Source organism: Notolabrus celidotus, chromosome 4, assembly GCF_009762535.1.
Source record: "Notolabrus celidotus isolate fNotCel1 chromosome 4, fNotCel1.pri, whole genome shotgun sequence".
Classification (NCBI taxonomy): domain Eukaryota; kingdom Metazoa; phylum Chordata; class Actinopteri; order Labriformes; family Labridae; genus Notolabrus; species Notolabrus celidotus.
Genome location: NC_048275.1, coordinates 13,118,031 through 13,137,368, shown reverse-complemented (window position 1 = coordinate 13,137,368; position 19,338 = coordinate 13,118,031). Strand labels below are relative to the sequence as shown.

The 19,338-nt window shown below is 42.7% G+C and overlaps 2 protein-coding genes across 2 annotated transcripts in view; both read right to left on the bottom strand.

The window, feature by feature from the left end:
* Positions 1–69: 69 nt before the first annotated feature.
* ppifa (peptidylprolyl isomerase Fa) lies at positions 70–3,717 on the bottom strand. Its single transcript, XM_034681921.1, has 6 exons — positions 3,500–3,717; positions 3,375–3,405; positions 1,824–1,912; positions 1,634–1,730; positions 728–803; positions 70–606 (listed from the first exon to the last, which is right to left on the bottom strand). Exons 1-6 carry the CDS (start codon positions 3,641–3,643, stop codon positions 471–473), a joined length of 573 nt encoding a protein of 190 aa, XP_034537812.1. The 5' UTR covers positions 3,644–3,717; the 3' UTR covers positions 70–470.
* Positions 3,718–7,727: 4,010 nt separating this feature from the next.
* Positions 7,728–19,338, bottom strand: part of zmiz1a (zinc finger, MIZ-type containing 1a) — a 138,270-nt gene continuing 126,659 nt past the window's right edge. Inside the window, exons 8-24 of the mRNA XM_034682686.1 lie at positions 18,158–18,272; positions 17,818–18,038; positions 17,518–17,719; positions 17,097–17,378; positions 16,003–16,182; positions 15,780–15,848; positions 15,526–15,691; positions 15,278–15,419; positions 14,344–14,554; positions 14,074–14,179; positions 13,758–13,918; positions 13,588–13,655; positions 13,417–13,485; positions 13,052–13,335; positions 11,921–12,126; positions 11,143–11,427; positions 7,728–10,957 (exon numbers count right to left, since the gene is read on the bottom strand). Of these exons, the coding sequence (XP_034538577.1) occupies positions 10,850–10,957; positions 11,143–11,427; positions 11,921–12,126; positions 13,052–13,335; positions 13,417–13,485; positions 13,588–13,655; positions 13,758–13,918; positions 14,074–14,179; positions 14,344–14,554; positions 15,278–15,419; positions 15,526–15,691; positions 15,780–15,848; positions 16,003–16,182; positions 17,097–17,378; positions 17,518–17,719; positions 17,818–18,038; positions 18,158–18,272 (2,875 nt within the window). The 3' untranslated portion in view covers positions 7,728–10,849. The remainder of the gene's footprint in view (positions 10,958–11,142; positions 11,428–11,920; positions 12,127–13,051; positions 13,336–13,416; positions 13,486–13,587; positions 13,656–13,757; positions 13,919–14,073; positions 14,180–14,343; positions 14,555–15,277; positions 15,420–15,525; positions 15,692–15,779; positions 15,849–16,002; positions 16,183–17,096; positions 17,379–17,517; positions 17,720–17,817; positions 18,039–18,157; positions 18,273–19,338) is intronic.

The window sequence follows — 19,338 nt, the reverse complement described above, 5'->3', positions numbered from 1 at the left end:
TCCAGGAAGCTTTAAAACCAGCAGGGTCGGTGGCACAAGAGAGCAAATGTCCTGTACTGAGAGCAGAGCTAATAAAATCTGAAAACGGGCTTTTAATGGGCAGTAAATGTGGAATAATTGCACAATAAGAACATTTTACATAGTGGAGGACTTTGGATGTGTACACAAAGTAGATCTGGTTAGAAAAAGTTAGAAAAGTAAGATATCTGTATTGAAGATTAGAATGAATCAGTGTAACTCTCAGTCATGCCATTTTTACTATCATTTAAAACAAAAACATCTTTAACTTGATTTTTTGGATTATAAATAAGTGGATCTTTTAAACCGTTGACAACAATTTGACGTCAGATTTAAAACAGGAATTCAATCAGCGATGGCAGTTCCTCCATGGATCCAGTGGTAAAGTTAATTAAATACTAAATGATGGCATAGTGAGTCATCTGACAGAAGTCCATGTGTCACCTTTGATGTCATTTGATCTCCCCACAGTCAGTGATGACAATTTTCTTGATCACGCCGCCGTCATGTAGACCAAAGGATTCCATCTTCGTCACCACATCCAGTCCTTCCTTCACCTGCCCGAACACCACATGTTTGCCATCGAGCCTGTCGCAAAAAGGGACAAAATGTGCTTTCAGCCAATGGTAAATTAAGAGATTTGGATGGGTTTAAGACATGAAGAGGAAGAGCCAAGATCTGTGATGAAATATTTCTTCAGAGTATTTACCATTCAGTTTTAGTCGTGCAGATAAAGAACTGGGAGCCGTTTGTGTTTGGCCCTGAGTTGGCCATTGAGAGCGTTCCTGCAGAGATTGAAAAGCCAAAAAGTAAATCAGTTAAATTGGAAACAGTCAACAAGATCTTTCTGACCCTTTTTTAGCACTGACCCAATAATGTTTTTGGCCTCAGTGTAGTACAGAAGAGAATCGTGACACTAGTTAACAACGGTGTCTGTTTTCTGTTCTTCTCTAAAAGTGATGCAAACTTTGATTAGGCAGCATTTTTAAACGAAGCACCAAATAAACAGCATGTGGAGGAAGTTTATTCAAGAGAGGAGTTATTTTGATGAGTGGAAAAAGTAGGTCGTTCACCTGGGGATTGCTAAATCTGTATAGGAGGTGGTTTTGGTGCTTGCATAGAATAAGGCACTGCCATCTAGTGGAGTGACAACTCTAATAAAATACAGACAAAAGCCCACAGATACTTCTGATAAAAGGCCAGGGGAGTGAATTGTATGTAACAAATAAAGAATGATATCTGACTGAAGCATGTTCTTCTTATCTGTTACATTTGTGAACTTGTGTGCTTCGTATTTGATTCTTAAAATACCATGAAGAAGTGAAAATGTTTTGGGTTTGAAATACTACATCTACAGAATAAATGACAATTCGTCTGACAATTTTTTAAACACTTTTCCAAATTGCTGATTCATTTTCTCTAGAACTTATTTCTAGTTATCAATTATTTCTTGATGCAACATAAGTGCCTCCAAAACACATTACACAACACCTACAACTGACGAATAGCAACACTGCTGTGTACTACGCTGTGTGGGTGATAGGTTGTATCATCAATGATTAAAGGATGATTCATACAATGATCGTAAACATGAGTGAGCTGTGATGATACTTACCAGCACCAGTGTGTTTTAATTTGAAGTTTTCATCCTTGAATGTTTTCCCAAATATAGATTTCCCTCCTGTGCCATTGTGGTTTGTGAAATCTCCTCCCTGCACAGACACACAAACACAAAAAACAAAGATCAACAACAGCAAACTCATCCAACACATATTATTTAACACAAACTTTACTGTAAATCTTACCTGACACATAAACTCAGGTATAACCCTGTGGAACACAGATCCCTTGTATCCAAAGCCGTGCTTTCCTGTGCACAGGGCTTTGAAGTTCTCTGTGAAAAAAAAAATAGTCTTTTTAATTCATTTTGAAACAAGTCAAGGACAGCTTGAGTTACTTATTAATGATAATAATAATACATTTTATTTAAAAGCGCCTTTCTTAACACTCAAGGCTACATTACAGAAGGATTAAAACACAATAAATACAATAACACAATAAAACAAATAAAAACAACAACAAGTAGCACCAAGTTAAAATGAAGCAGTGGAAATTAAACTTTAGAATTTAAATTAGAATTTAGTTTGGAACAGATGGGTTTTGAGTTTTGATTTGAAGAGGGGTAGAGAGTCAATATTTCTGATGTCTGATGGGAGTGAGTTCCAGAGTTGGGGTGCTGAGACGGGCAGGGGGCACAGAGAGGTGGAGGGAGGAGGAAGACCTGAGGGAGCGAGAGGGTGGTGGCAATGTGGAGGAGATCCGAGGGTGGGCGGCTGTGGCTCAGTGGGTAGAATCGGTCGTCTAATAATTGAAAGGTTGGCTGTTCAATCCCAGCTCCGGCAGTCACATGCCAAAGTGTCCTTGAGCAAGACACTGAATCCCGAATTGCTCCCTCTGTTCAGAGGTGTGTGAATGTGAACGAATGAGATCAGCTAACACTGATGGCCCCTTACTAAATAGCAGCCTTTACCATCAGTGTGTGAATGGTTATGAATGGGTGAATGTGACTAGTAGTGTAAAAGCGCTTTGAGGGGTCAGAAAGACAAGAAAAGCACTATATAAGAACAAGTCCATTTACCAGTCCATCAGACAGATACAGGGGGGCGAGGTTGTGGACGGCCTTAAATGTATACAGGAGGATTTTGAAGGTGATTCTGAATTTGACCGGGTACCAGTGAAGCTGCTGGAGGACGGGGGTGATGTGGTGAAAGGAGGGGGTTCTAGTGATGATGCTGGCTGCAGAATCCTGGACCAGTGGAAGCTTATGGAGGGATTTGTTAGGGACACTCATAGTAACACTCGAAAAAGGAAAATAACAGAGATAACACTGGTATGTCTTTCTTTATAAGGCTGTACTACAGGAGCTGCCGTCTTATTTATGCTCCTTATTGACTCCTAAAGTTGTCAGTGGCTGTCATCTTCAGTCCCATGGACAAATTCTTTGTGTCATTCCCCAGACTCGCTCTGTCTTTGATAAAAGTGCTTTTAATGTCTTTGCTCCCTCATCTTGGTCTGAGCTTCAAGGTCACCTGAAACTGGATTCTTTAGTTCAATTGGAGGTTTTTAAAACTAGGATAAAGGATCATCTGATCAGCTTGTGGACATGTTTGAGAGCTTAATAGTGCTAACTTATAAATTGATGCATTAGTTGTTACAATATGTTTTTTCTTGTTCTCTTTGTGAAACTTTTTTATGCTGCTGTCTTGGCCAGGACTCCCTTGTTAAAAGAGACTTTGCATCTCAATGGGAATATTCCTGGTAAAATAAAGGTAAAATAAAATAAAAATAAAACGTACCTGCAGTCTTTGGCACTACATCTGCATTCAACTGCAAGATAAACAAACAAAGTCAATTGAATGAATGAATGTTTTCACTGAGTAATGCACTGTCCTTATCCAGGAGGCTAATGCTAACCAGCTACCTCAATGGTTATTCTTCCAAGCGGTTCACCGTCCGCCTCGATGTCCATGAACACAGCCGGGTTAGTGGAGGGACCGGAGGAGAACAGCTTTGCAGCGGCGATACCCGGAGAGCTGTATCTGATGCGGTTTTTGACTTGCAACATTTCTGCTCAGCTGACAGAGAGAGGAGGACAAACAGGCCATGGGTGCTGCTGGTGTTTACATCTGACGTCACACAGAACTGACGCTTTATAGCAACAGCGACCCCACGTGGCGAGGATCAGCCTTATGAACACACCTTTGAGGTAGTCATGTCTCAGGCCACCTTCAACAAGTTGTCTTTGATAAAGTTTCAGAATTTGATATACCTTTTAGCCACATAATACAGTTGTGCTCATAAGTTTACATACCCTGGCAGAATGTATGGTTTATTGGGTAGTTTCTGTTGTCATTATGATATAAAAAGAGTAAACACAGTTGTGTGATAAAAATTTTGCTTCACCCAACCACTAACCATGAGTGAAAAAAAAGGTTTTTCTCATATCATTCCTATTCTCTGAAAAATTGACAAAAAAATCACAGATTTTGCCAGGGTATGTAAACGTATGAGCAAAATTGTAAATGGCCGATGTTACAACCTTGGGTGATGTGACATTTTTTGTTGTTTTCTGAAGTCACTGTTAAATCTGCTGTTGGTAGTCACAGAGTAAACATCTGTTCAGAGAGAGGGACTTCTAATGTCAACACTATCCCTCCCAACCAGATTTCCTCTTAGCCCCCCAACACAGATCTGTGTGTGCAAGGCTAAGGGGATTCTCGAGCCTGGTGGGACAGCTTAGGGTGTTGAAACCCTTTTCTGTCCATTGTTGATCTGTGGTGGAAGGAGGAGGAGGGAGGCAGAGGACTCAAGAGGTTACAGGATACTGTGGACCAAGGCACCAAAAAAAATACATAAATAAATAGATAAATAAGGAAGTAGAGAAATAAAGAGGTAAAGAAATAAGATAAAGTAAAGAAAGAATAAGGAAAATAAAATAAGCCAAAGTAGTGGAATAAAAAGAGTAAAAGATTGTGCATGTTTGTAAATGTGTGTGTGTTTCTTGAACATGAACAAACACACACACTCTTTTACTCTTGTTATTCCACTATTCGGCGTGTGCAGTCATGATCGTGCCGGACTCATAACCAATCGGAGGACATAGTAGGGGACGCCCCTTAACCAATCAGGACAGAGGATTCGAGATTAGCTATGATTGGTCCGTCATAATGGGAAGAGGGGAATAATAACATGGCTTGATACATAGACATTGGAAAACACAGAGATTTCGCATTTGTCTCAAATTACTTGAATGACCGATGAGTACTGATGGGCACTATGACCTTTTCTCCAAACCCAGCAGAAAATAAAGTAACGTTTTTCACACCATTCCTACCAACAGCAGCTTTAACACCGTCAGTGTCTGGTCCAGTGTCAATGTTTTCCATGAAAAATGATGCATTCCAAATCCGAATTATCAACCAAGGATATTTTATTTGGGCTTACTTAAACAAACAAAAAAAACGTGGTGATGAAACTGCAGTTACTTTGCTGTTAAAATTTTTTATAGAAATGTGATGCTCTTTGAGTGACTGATAAACTGATAGTATGCAAAGTTGACGCCACTTATAATTTTCACATTTCACGGACTGGGTTCTGAAAAGACTTTGTGAATTCTGATATGTTTTCTATTTCTTCATTTACTTTAAACCATTCACTGTGTTGAAAAATTCAACTTTCAACTAATAAGCCTAATTGGCAAATACCAAAGAACTAACAGTTTGACCATAGAGTTGTGCCTCCATTTTCATATCATACATGTTCAGCAATGGGGTTGCCAATGGCTTGTCAGTTTTATTGTACCTGTACACACTTGTAGAGTGCTCAACCAGCAAGAGAAACTACAGTCACGGCCAAAAGTTTTGAGAATGACACTACTATTAATTTTCACAAAGTCTGCTGTTTCAGTTTTTATAATGTCAATTTGCATATACTCCAGAATGTTATGAGGAGTGATCAGCTCAACTGCAATTAATTGCAAAGTCCCTCTTTGCCTTGAAAATGAACTTTATCACCAAAAACACATTTCCACTGCATTTCAGCCCTGCCACAAAAGGACCAGCTAACATCATTTCAATGACACACAGGTGTCACACACATTAACACAGGTGTGGGTGTTGATGAGGACAAGGCTGGCGATCAATCTGTCATGATTGAGTGACTGGACACTTTAAAAGGAAGATGGTGCATGACACCATTGTTCCTCATCTGTTAGCCATGGTTACCTGCAAGGAAACACGTGCAGCCATCATTGCATTGCACAAAAAGGGCCTAACAGGGAAGTTTATAGCAGCGAGTAAGATTGCACCTCAGTCAACCGTCTATCGAATTATCAAGAACTTCAAGGAGAGAGGTTCAATTGTTGCCAAACCGGCTCCAGGGCGCCCAAGAAAGTCCAGCAAGCGCCAGGACCGTCTCCTGAAGGTGTTACAGCTGCGGGATCGGGCCACCATCAGTGCAGAGCTTGCTCAGGAACGGCAGCAGGCAGGTGTGAGTGCATCTGTACGCACAGTGAGGCGAAGACCTTTGGAGGAAAGCCTGGTGTCAAGGAATGCAGCAAAGAAGCCACTTCTCTCCAGTAAAAACATCAGGGACAGACTGATATTCTGCAGAAGGTACAGGGACTGGACTGCTGAGGACTGGGGTAAAGTCATTTTCTCTGGTGAATCCCCTTTCCGATTGTTTGGGGCATCTGGAGGAAGGCTTGTTCGGAGAAGACGAGGTGAGCGCTACCATCAGTCCTGTCTCTTGCCAACAGTGAAGCATCCTGAGACCATTCATGTGTGGGGTTGCTTTTCGGTCAAGGGAGTGGGCTCTCTCACAATCGTGCCTAAAAACACAGACATGAATAAAGAATGGTACCAGAACGTCCTCCGAGAGCAACTTCTCCCAACCATCCAAGGGCAGTTTGGTGATGAAGAATGCCTTTTCCAGCATGATGGAGCACCTTGCCATAAAGCAAAAGTCATAACAAAATGGCTCGGGGAACAAAACATTAAGATTTTGGGCCCTTGGCCAGGAAACTCCCCAGATCTTAATCCCATTGAGAACTTGTGGTCAATCCTCAAGAGGCGGGTGGACAATCAAAAACCCACAAATTCTGACAAACTCCAAGCATTGATTCTGCGAGAATGGACTGCCATCAGTCAGGATTTGGTCCAGAAGTTGATTGACAGCATGCCAGGGAGAATTGCAGAGGTCTTGAAAAAGAAGGGTCAACACTGCAAATATTGACTTATTGCATGAATTCTGTGTAATTCTCAATAAAAGCTTTTGATACTTATGAAATGCTTCTAATTGTATTTCATTATACCATAGAAACATCTGACAAAAACACCTAAAAACCCTGAAGCAGCAGACTTTGTGAAAATGTAATATTTGTGTCATTCTCAAAACTTTTGGCCATGACTGTACATATATCACTGTTCACCATCACTTACTCAAAGTTTGTATGGGTATCTAAAATAATTAGGTAAAATTAATTGCAAAAATCAATCGTTATGACTGAATCATTGGTGATCATATTGTGATCACAGGTACATTAAGCTACTATTTGAGCCATAGAGTAGGCCTACATTAATTACATGTTTTGTTTTTTTAGCCCATCTTAAACAAATCTTGAATTATATCCTCAGAGACCCATGTGGTTTTTTCAGCTGCAATCTGAATGACTCACCTATTCATTGAGAAAGATGCTGCAGAAACAGAATGAATGTTCATTACCTTTTTGGTGTAAATTTCATCTAACAGGAAGCATTTTGCTTAATTTACAACTTTGAATTCACTTATGTATCGACACATTTTTGAAGTGGGCCATTTTCAAAGCGGATCTTTTGACCATTGGAGAAGTGTTGCTGATAACTTTAACAATACCAGTGTGCACATCACCAGGACACTGAGTCAATCAAATGGATATCATCCATTTCTACTTGAATTGACACCGGATACTATGACTGGATGACATTTGAAAGTTTCCTCATTTCATTAATTTTTTGCTACTTGATTGCTACTATTGCTTGATTTTGCAACTACATTGTTTAAGATTGATTTTTTTTAGCACAAGTAGTTTACTTTTATTTAACTTCTATGTGTAAAGGGTTTAATGATCTCTGCGTGCACTTTGTATATCAAACAACAAAGAGGCCATTAACTGTGTTTCATCTGAATACATATTTATTAGATAAATATTAGGATGTCACGTCATCTAACTACATACAGATTTGCAAGACTAAAAATCACAATGATTTTCTGACCAGTTTAGAATATGAAATGATTGTACATAGAATGTACAAAACCAAAGAGACAACTGCCACTTGTTGTGCCAATCACTTCAGATTGTACCTTTATAGCATATTTTTGCCAAATTGCATAAAAATTGTAAATTTGACAAAATTCTTTTTACAAACTGTAAATCTGGAAACAACTGGTAAGAGCCACTCAAAGCTCAGTGTCTCCGTGTCCCAATTATACCTCAAAAGGCTTTCATAATTTTGTAGCACCTTTATAAAGTACACAGGTAATAGAGAAATACACAGAGGTTTAATATTACACAAAGGAAAAAATGTCTTCTTTTCTTGGAAACCCCGCGTGGAGGGGCACATAAAGTATCTTACATAAATGAACAGGCGTGGTTAGAGAGGTCTGCACAGACGCAATCAAACAAAGACTCATTTTGCCAATTCAATGTCTGACAGGAGGATGGAAGCTTTACAAATTCTAAATACACTATGCACACTCCTCCTGGAGAAAATGAATACATTTCTGTTAACGTGTCTCTATTTGTCATTTACAGTATATACACGTATCCCTCACACCCCAAACCCCACACCCGACCCACAGCCACAACCTCCCCGTGCAATGCAAACAGGAGGGTGCCTTCCCCTAGAATTTCACTTTACAACATTAATTGCATTCTCTTTTTAAACCCTCGATTTCCAAAGTCTGCAATCAGACAGTACAATTTGTGTCGCTCAGATTACTTGACGTGATTCTGTGAAAGGTTATACTTACACACTGTGTAGGGAAATTAAACATCCCAATGCGGCAGTGCATTGTCTTTAACAAACACATAAACAAACACAGACAATCTGATCCTTCAGCTGTGGTAAATGCAGGTGATTTGATCAATTCAGAATAATAATAAAGTCTTATTTGGTTTTTCCAACAGGTAAAAAATCTCTAATGGGGGAACTTTTATCAACAACATACAGTATACTTTAAATCCATTGACTGTACTGCATACAACTGTGTAAACCAAATTTGAACTGTTATAAAAACACAGGATGAATAATAACTTAAAACAATATAAAATGCGTATTTTTACAAAATAAAAATACACAAATCATGTTCACCCATTTTTGCAAAGTATAGTTATCAAAAGCTCATTATCAGGCCTCAAAATAATTCAGAGGATGTGCCACACATTCTCACTTTAAATAAAAAGGACGAGGTCACTTGTTCCAATGTTTTAGGCAAATCTTTTGTTGAAGAAATTTGGACCTCAAAGCTGCATTAACAATCTTCAGACAGAGAAAAGCAGCCCATTTAAAGCTGACTTATCTTTATATCAAAAGAAAAATAAATTCAGAAAACTTGCCTGCTGAGCGATTGAAGTAATCCCTTTCACTGATGCATTGTCATTGTCATGGAAAACTGTCCACAATACACAGTAACTCAGTACAAGGCCAGTGAGAGTGCATTTAGATCCATTTGTTACAATATCGGACTGCTTATGAGGGATTCTCTGCGTGAGTGTGTGAGGTCCTTGACAGACATACAGTACCGTGTAGTTGCCAGTAATAGATAGGTACAGTACTGTACAGTCACAAAGTATTCACAAAGGGTATATACAACAGCTCTTGAAACACTGTTGGATCATGCAGGATGTTTTTGTCCTCAAAGATGCAGGTCAACAGCAACGAAACCACAAAAGGAGAGATCAGTACAATCACACAGACGTTCTTATAAAATACAGTGATTTAAAAACTTCTGCTGACGTCTGTCGGATGTTCAAATCCTGCCCTTGCTTCGATATAATATCCAGGCGGACAAAAACCCCTTACAAAAAGCCTGGGACACCTTTGGTGATGAGTATCTGATTCATTTCAACGTGGGGAAAAAAAGAGAAAACACGGAAAAGGAAAACGATGATAAAAAAACTGATGAATTTAAAATAAAATAATAAATACAAAGACAGAGAACAAATTTGATCAAGCACGTTTAGGCTGGACAAAGACAACAGGAGCCATTGGCACACATGCACTTGTGAACAAAATGGTGCTGAATTTGATGAGGAAGAGCGAAACATTACAATAAATACACAAAAACAACGGCAGACAGGAAGAAGGAGAGAAACCGGACAGCTCTCGAGGTGGACTGACTTTTCTTCACATCCTACTCTCAGCTGTCTTTCACATACGCTTGCAGGCAAACAGAGAGGACACATAGACATACACATTCACACACGGGTATATACACACACACACACACACACACACACACACACACACACACACACACACACACACACACACACTCTCTCTCTCTCTCTCTCAAACACACACACACGCACACACTACATTGCACAATGTGCACTCGTTTCCTCTGTTGACACCGGAGGACCTTTTACTTTATCCTTTCAGTGCTCTGATTTTGATAAGTTCCAGTTATTCAGCTGTCACACATTCATGCTGACATGTTCTTGGGGGGGGGGGTCAAAGGTCGTCAGCATGTGCCAAAGTTTTGGAAGAACACATTTCAAATCGGCTAAAAACACTCCAACAAGACATTGTTTGTTTTTTTTTCACAAAAGGAAAATCATAATAAAAAAACAAAGCTACAACACTCTCCTCCATGTCGCTTACACATGATGATTATAGCTGCACAGTTTTCAGTTGAAAAGTCACAAATATCATATATGTATTTATATAATATCACTTTAGTGTCCGCCAACGGTTGTAAAAGTTGTGTTTCGAGTCAGGCGGTGGAACTGGTGCGTGGAATCTTTACATGAGGAAAAAAAAAAAAAAAAGAGAGTGAGCTGCGATCCTGCTTTCTCCCTTGGAGTTCCCAAACAGGTACCTCTTTTTTCAGTCTACTCCTATGCCACACAAAAAATCTGTTGAGGGAGTTTGTGTGTGAGTGTGTGGGCGTGGGGGGGGGGTCACAGGAAGCAGCTTGAATAGGAGGTTGGTGACGTGTCTGTGGACGGACAGTCAAACACATCACGTCTCCTGTAGGTGCAGGAGGTTTCTTTTTGAAGGGGGGGGGAGGGCTAGTTGTTCTCAAACAGGGAGAGAAGGTCGTCGTTGCTGTTGGCGGGGAGGTCCGGGGGGTCCAGGTATGATAGTAGCTCGTCTGGGTTGGCCAGCTCTGGAAGCAGCTGGAGATAAAAGGCAGAAGAAGACAATTTAGAATGATATTTATCAACTTTCACTAAACATCGCCATCACAGCAATTTTAACGTCTGGACACAAACGGAGCACACAGCAAAGAGATGAGAGCAGCTGCAGCAGACAACAAGCTGTTAACAGGAAGCTTATGGTGCCGGAAAGCGAGCACACTTACATCCAGCGAGGGTTCAGGCATATCCTGGGCGCCCTGACCCATCTGTTCCGAGGAGGGGTTAAAGTTCAGATCGCTGTGAGGGTGACTGTTCTGCCCCGGCTGCTGCTGCTGAGGCTGCGGCTGAGGCTGCGACTGGCGAGGCGGCTGCGATGATTGGCCGCTGTGATGCAAGGGCTGCCCTGACTGGCCAGTGTGATGTAAGGGCGGCCCCGATTGGCTGCCGGGGTGGGGAGACGCATGCAAGATCTGCTGCATGGAGTTATGGGACTGATCGGAATGGGACATCTGCAGGTGTGAGAAGGAGAGAGGGAAAGCGAGAGAGAGATGGGGGGGTGAAAAATAAAGAAGAAAATGAAGTGACAGAGGAAGAAGGTGAGGTGTTAAGGAGGAGGGAGGTGTGTGGGGAAGAAAGAGAGGGAAAGCGGAATGAGTTCCAGCGTGATTAATATGAAACAGGCTTTATAAATGGAAGCTGTGATCGGCAGACATGTACAGCTGCAACATTGTACGGTGACATGAGCATGTGAGCATGACTGAGCACACATGCTGGCTAGAGGCACAGGCTGCACCTTGTTCTAATAACATATCTGATTCTCTCATTTCACTGTGGCACAGATTGTCTGCAGACTTTCATCTACAAACTAAGGTACTGGATTATGCTACAAGACTGAATAACATTGCACAAAACTAAAAGAAGTAGGATTAAACTAGACTGTTAAGCAGAATTCTGGTGCAGTGTTTAGCAAAGCAAACAACACAGCAAGTCAGTCCTACTTACTACATCGTTCATGCCATGGCTGAGCGGCTTGTCCTGCGAGAGGAGTCCACCAGGTCCATCTGGGGGGTGGGAGAGCTGTGGGCCATGGATGAAGTCATTCATAGCAGGACCTCCTCCACCACCACCGCCTCCCCCTCCTCCAACTCCACCACCAGAGGGGTTCCCATGAGGGAAGTCAAAGCTCCCCTGGCTGTGGTAACTGTTGCCTGAAACAACAGAAGCACAAGAGCATTTTGTTAGGATGTTAGCTTCACTTGTTTGAGGAGTCCCTGCTGTAGAAAACTACAGCTGTTTTGAAAGATGTCATCGTGTTATCTTACCCTTCCTGTTTTATAGAGCTAAATTGCAGGAAAGTTTGTATCTTGCTCTGCTTGTGTTACACTTGAGATTGTTCTTACTGTCCCTTGTGTATTTGCAGTTGATGTATTATTGTTTTTCTTGAAATGCTCATCCAGGGAGTGCTTTGCAAATGAGCTAATGCTTACATGTTTATGCATCTGTTGTTTTTTTTTGCAACCAGAAGGTACAATACTGGGATTGCACTGTGGATATGCATTGTTGTCTTAGTTCTGGTTAACTGGTGGCTTAGGTAGCAACTTCTAAATCCCAGTTAGCTTGGCTCAAAAGCTTAGACCTCTATTTTATTTTAAACGAGACCATTATCTTCAAATGAAACACCATGCTGATTTGAAGAAGACTTGAAACCAGCAACTGAAGCCATAAAATTAGACAGGAAAATGTTAATGAAGTTAAAAGTCAAGGAGAAGTTGGGCACTTCTCTTATCTGGTGTCATTCTTATTAGGAACTCTTTTGCCCCCTGCTGGCCACTGGACAGATTGCAGGTTTAAACCATGTCCACATTGGCTTCACTTTTGAAACCTGAGGCTGTGAACACTTTTTATCTGAAGTCTCCACAACCGTTCCAAAATGCTAACTTTTCAAATTGTTTTCATATAACATCATTCATGCTTTCAACACAAAGAGGTTTCAATATTTTAAACCGAGTTCACCTCTCCTAAGGGCTGTTTCTTTGTGTAATGCACCACAGACACATCTTTCCAAATGACAAAGAATGAGCTGACTACTCTGTTATTTCTCTACATATTATGATCCTTGCTAATCTTCTTTACCTGCTCCAGGGTAGTCTCCCCCATTGCCGCTTGGATGTTGACCCGGGTGTGGTGGGTACGGGCTGGGACCAGCGCCTGGGATAGGTCCATGTCCTGGGCCGGGTCCAGGCCCCAGCTGGGCGATCATCTCCATCACATTGGGCATGGTCATCTGACTGGGACTCATGGTCTTGAAGCGCTTGGCAATTGGTCCGTCAGGGTCCTCTTTGATGTGTAGCTCGGACTTAATGGGGACTGGTCGCCAGCTGCATGTCGGGTCTATGGTGACCTCTTCAAACTCCGAGCTGGTGAAGGAGAGAATAGAAAGTGTTGGAAAACAACAGCTTTACTTCATCAAGGGGTTGAGCAAAAGGTACGAAACTTACTTTTGGATTGCGTTAAGGATCCCCCACATGTACTGATCCACCTCCAGACCTTCTAATAATGCCGTTTTACTGAAAGGAGGAAAAGAAACATCAGATATATTGCTTTCAAAGCACTTTTTATTGGTGATCCTATCTTTAGACCTCTTAAAAAAAGAGTAACTTTTCACTCACTTGCACACAGGACACCTCCACGTCCCCCTCTCACAGTTGAGCTGCAAGTACGACTCCAGATCAAAGCACTGTGGAGAACAACAACACGGTTAACATCATATTTGCCTTTTCAAAGCCACACCATAGTTCATGAATAACAAAGTTTGAGCGCCTCCTGAATCCGAACACACCTGGACATGTTTGCAGTCATGCCCTCGTGCAGGTAGCTGGATGCGTCGGAAGGTAATGGGACATTTCAGCGACACTTTAATGGCCGTCTGCTCCACTCCGTCTTCCCCGTTTAGGGTAGTGTTGCCTGCCGAGGCTGCCACGCTGCTGAAGTTCCTCTTAACTAAAAGAAGTGTAACAGAGTAAAGGCATTATTTTGTTGCAGGTGTACATCAAGACCTATCTTAAAGTGAAACATAAGGAGAAACAGATGCAAGCTTGTGTAATTAAGATGTACTTTTGCATATTAACAGCACTAAGAGACAAAATGAGGCGTACTCTTGGTGATGCAGTGATCTGCAGGAAGGAGTCTTTTCTTAAGGAGCCCCTGGAGGACGGATCGCACAGATGGCCGGTGGACCAGCTGCAGCACGAACAGGTGGGACTGCAAAGCAACATGAGAACATGGAAAAGTGAGAATCAAACGGATCCGTCTGTGTAGCACATCTTGTGTTTGATACTCTCTCCAGTTTTTTGTGTAATTGCAGATTTACCTCAAAATCTCTACACTGTTTGTAGACGCTTAATGTCTCGGTTGTGTTTACTTACACAGCAGCAGGCGGTGACCGTAATCTGGATCGTGTTTCTTCCAGGTTGGCATACGTGCTTCAGGTGCAGGGGTTTGTGGGAGGTTTTGTTGTCCCCCCTCTCGATGGTGAGAGGCGTGGCGTTGACACTGACCTGGACGGAGGCAGGCCAGTTGGTGTTCATCTGCCGGTCTTCGTGGTGGTAGCACTTAAACTGCAGCTCAAGGTCTGACCTGTGGGAGAAACAAATGAGTCAGCATTTAGAAAGCAAAGAAATAGCACTGATTTTGTTTGTCTGTTAGAGTTTGTGGAAGAACAAATGACATGCAGAGGTTTATAAATATGGCAATAGTCGTTTTTCGACTGCAGGGACTTTACCCCTGAACTTTGTGCATTTCGACCGGAGGAACCAGGGTCTAAATTTAGTTCAGGGGGAGACAATCCCCCCCCTAAAAGGCCCCCACTTGGGGGGTAGTTCTTTTCAAAGGTCCTGGGTTTTTCGGTTGAACGTAACAGTGTTTGTGGGGTTAACACAGTTGTTGAAACACAGAGGGAGTTTCTGGGAATGCATACTAGTTTAGCTTTTTATTAAGATTTCAAAATATTATTTAATTTTTTTTTGTCTTCATACCTCACTGATTTGCACAATCTACCTGGGACTTCAGCCCGCGGTCAAAACGTCGACAACAATGGGGGCACAGGAACCTTTTAGTTCAGGGTAAAGTAGTTCTGGGGGCTAAAAGACCCCGGAACACTTGGTCGAAATGCACCTAATGCATGTCTCCCGCTTAATCAGTTTCTTTCCAGGTGTCCAAATATCACTACACCCCTTAAACAATCACTGAACTGCAGAATTTTAAAAAGAGTGGTACAGCAATTATTAGGGACACATCTTATCAAGGGAGGAGTGTGATTTGGAAATATCTTGTTGCTTGAGGCACGTTCAATGGTCCTACCTCCACATGAGGGTCTGGTGGACGGAGGGTCGAAGGTGGAAGACGTGGTTACTGACAGCCAGGTTGTGCTCTAAGCGGAATGGCTCTAGCACCACCCCATCCCTGACTGGGAACGTCAGCCGCAGCTCCTCGTTGGGGTTAGCTATGAAAAGAGAGGGACATTGAGGGGTTAACTTTTGGTGACAATACGCCAGATTATAAACGAAAGTGTCATGAACCACTTGTGTTAGAACTGCAGGGGTACTCACTTGGAGGAGGTGGAAGTGCTGTCATATTTGGTTTCATTTCAGGTGGAAACGGGGGTTTCACATCCTGGTTTGGCGACAGGTATGGAGGAATACCACTGCCGGGGGTCATGGGCGGTGTAGGGTTTCCAGGGACCGGGGAGTGGGGGTAGTTCCCGGGCCTTGGGGGCTGTAAAAAGGAAGAAAATTGCCATAATGAAAACATCTGTATGAGTCTTTTCAAATACAGAACATGATCATATCTTGCTGAAACATACCCCATTGCCTTGACCGTAGGAGTATCCACCTCCAGAGAAGGTGGTGCTCTGACCATTGAATGGCTCTTGCTGGAAAGGAAGCAAGAATAATTGTATTAAATATAGTTTCCTACAGCAATAATAATGCTAACATTTCCTGCATTCTGCACAGTGCATTCTTGGAGAGGCTCCAGTAAGTTGTTTCAGAAAATGGATGGATGATAAGTGGCGTGGTTTAACAGACCTTGTAGTACTGGCCCATGGGCATGCCAGGCGGGTACTGTCCTTGGCCCTGCTGTCCTGGCATCCTCTGGCCGGGGTAATTAGGAGACGGCAGCGGCCTTGGGGCGTTCGACGTGGGGTACTGGCCCTGCTGTGGTGGGAACTGACTGTTCGGCCCGTACTGCTGGCCCCCGTAACTTCCCTGGAAGAAGCAGGTGAAAGGAGAAGACATTAAACATGTGTTTTAGTGTTATGTGACGCATGGGGCTCTGCTTTCCAGACAATCAAATCTTCAGCTGCAGACACTGAAAAGTCCAACAGGCATATTACTGCAAGTTTGATGAGAACAGGTGTACAGCATGCACAAACCAAGAGCAGTTTAGAAGGGAAGGGAAAAAGATTAGGGAGAGGAATTATCTATGTAGCTATCAGCTAACTTATAATCTAAAATGACCAATCATATGAGCCTCTCTTGCTTTTTACCAGAATATTCATGACATGGCCACGTCCCTTAAAATGATTTTACTTTTAAACTTTGATCTCAGGGTGACAGATGTCAAGAAAAGCTGAGGTGATATTTTTATTGTAACACCTATACTGTACCTTAGAAATGTAAGTAATACAAAAAGCACTGCTGTCGTGCCATCCTTGTGTAACATGGTAAACAGTCTTTCTTTAAAATTAAGGAAGAAACACACATCAGTCCAGCTGCTGTGCTTGTGCTGCAGGAATTTATCAAACTGCATGATTTTGTTGCTGTGGGAAAGGAATCCAACAAAAAGCACATCTGGTTTTATGGAAGTGTGGTTGTTGTGATCATAATATTAGTGAGAATCTAACTCAGATCATTGTAAATTTGTGTTTTGGTGCACAAGTTTAGCTTGAGTAGATGAGTGTAGCAAAGAGAGACCTAGCATACATGGGGTGTTAAGTGATTTTGCAGCGATCTGTGAGCGTGCATCTCTGCCAGCTAAAGCGACAAACCAGCCTTAGCTGCTCCGCTTCTCCCACCTGCATGCAATCACATTTTGTTAATGTGCAACATGCAGAAAAATATCCCTGTGCCACAAGAAAATAGAGCCCAGGTTGTTTCAATTAGAGGATATTTCCACTCACCTCTCCAGGATACGGCCTCTTCATCCCCGGCATGGGCATTCCCGGTCGCGGTCCACCAGGGTACCCTTGCTGAGGCATTCTTTGGCCGTGTGCTGCGAAAGGCCCCATGCCCGGGGTCCGAGCCTGGTTCATGCCCATGGGAGGACCACTCATGTTAGGGTTGTTCATAGCTGATCCCATGCTGGCTGGATTCATGCCTCCTGGGGGGCCTCGGGGGCCTGGCTGGTTCATGAACTGGCTGTTGTAAGTCTGTGTGGGGCCCATTTGGAACGATGAACACATCTGGAGGCACAGCAGAGCGTTTGATTGGGTTATTCTGGATTTCAAGGAGGTGGTTAAATAACAGGTTTCTGTGCATATTCATATTTAACATGCTGCTTTGTTTGAGCTGTAAGCATCTGTTCACACGTGCACGCTGTACCTGTCCATACTGGTTCATGTCTTTGTTCTGCGTTTCCTGCAGGGCTGCCACTGTGGCCGTTGCCGTGGCTGTTGCTGTAGCAGCAGCGGCAGCGACTGCAGCAGCTGCAGCGGCGGCGGCTGGCTGAGTGAAGTCACTAGGAGGACGTGTGTGGGAGGTCATTCCCATCCCTCCTGGAGGAGCGTTCGGCCCTGCAGAATAACTGCAAAAAAACACAGAACTCATGTTTTAATCATTACACTGAGTTCTTTGGCTTGATTTCATCTTTTGAAAAAAAGAGAGTTGGATCCAGTCTCTTACCTCCCGCTGTATCCCCCAGGACCTCCAGGGTAACCAGGCCTGCCGTACATGCCCTGCTGCATGTACGGCTGGTTGGAGCCGCCTTTGTTTGGAAACTGTTGCTGCTGAGTGTTGAACTGCGGTGAGTTGAGCCCTCCTGCGCTGGCAGACATACCTGATCCCATTGGGTTACCTCCAGGATTCATGGGGTTATTGCTGTTTGCCATGTGGTTAGCTAGCACCTGGATTTAAAAAGAAAATGACACAGGAATAAAAAAAAAGTCTTAGGTTTTTAAATAAAGTCAAGCACTGATTTTGTGTGAGGACTCACAGACCGGCTGCTGCACATGCATGGACATACCTGGCTCTGTGATGTATTGGTCACGCCCCACACGGTTGTAACCACAGACAATGACCCAGGGGGCTGGTTGGTGTTTTGTTGCCAGGGGACAGAGTCATAGGGAAAGGATCCATCACTGGAAAGGGAGATGAAAACAAAAATCATGCGCCTGATGTCACCCAAAGATTCAACCGGCCAAGAAAAGAGCAAACAGAAAGCCAGCAGAGCCGTACATCCGTCCAAAAATGTGAATAATTTGGGAATTCTTCCCGCCAAAATGTGAGGCAATTTGCAAAAGACTGGCGTTCAATTTCAAAACATGTTTTCAGCCAGGCTATCTGCTAATGGCTTCACAGAAAGCTGAGTAAAAAGCTCCAAATGAGCCGATGAGCAGTTTAATGTCAACACACAAAACTCACAAACACACACACACACACACACACACACACACACACACACACACACACACACACACACACACACACACACACACACACACACACCAATAAAAACAAATACGATTCAATGATCTCTTTGAGTTGTTGAAAAGCCTTTGGATATGAATCAGTGGAGTGCAGTTGGAATGTTTAACATCCAGATTTAAAATAAATATCAACTGAAAATATGAGGGTCTGTTACATATGATAAACAAGCTCAATCCTCATGGGGGGAGGGAAGTGGCCGGTGCGATGGGAAGAATTGCTGTTTTTGGAGAGCAGTTTGTTTTTGCTCAGAGGTTAGCTCTTGGAATGGACGACATGTTCAATATTTCCTCATAAAGGCACAACATTATCCTAAGATCCTCCGCAGAGGCAAACAGGACTCTTCTTGGCTGACTACAGTTTTTTTTTTTTTTCTGAGTATAAGAGAGAGGCATGAGCACACGATGTTCTCCTAAAAACATTACTTCACAGCTCTCCTCAATGCTGGTTTGTTCCTCCTCTGCACCCTAAATCACCCAAGCTCTGCTCTGGCTCTTACTCAAACAATGGGGATCCTTTGTGTCTGTGTGAAAAGCTTCTCTTTCATGGTTTTTATTATTTGATTTTGATGAATAAGCTGGGTGTAATGCATATTAGGTGCTTGAGAAAAAGAGGGGAGAAATGGGACATAATATTTCCGTGATCTCTCTCTTTGATTACATCTTCCCTGACACCTACATCTGTTGTGGTTTTAACCACCTGTGGTGTGGCGTGGAGTTA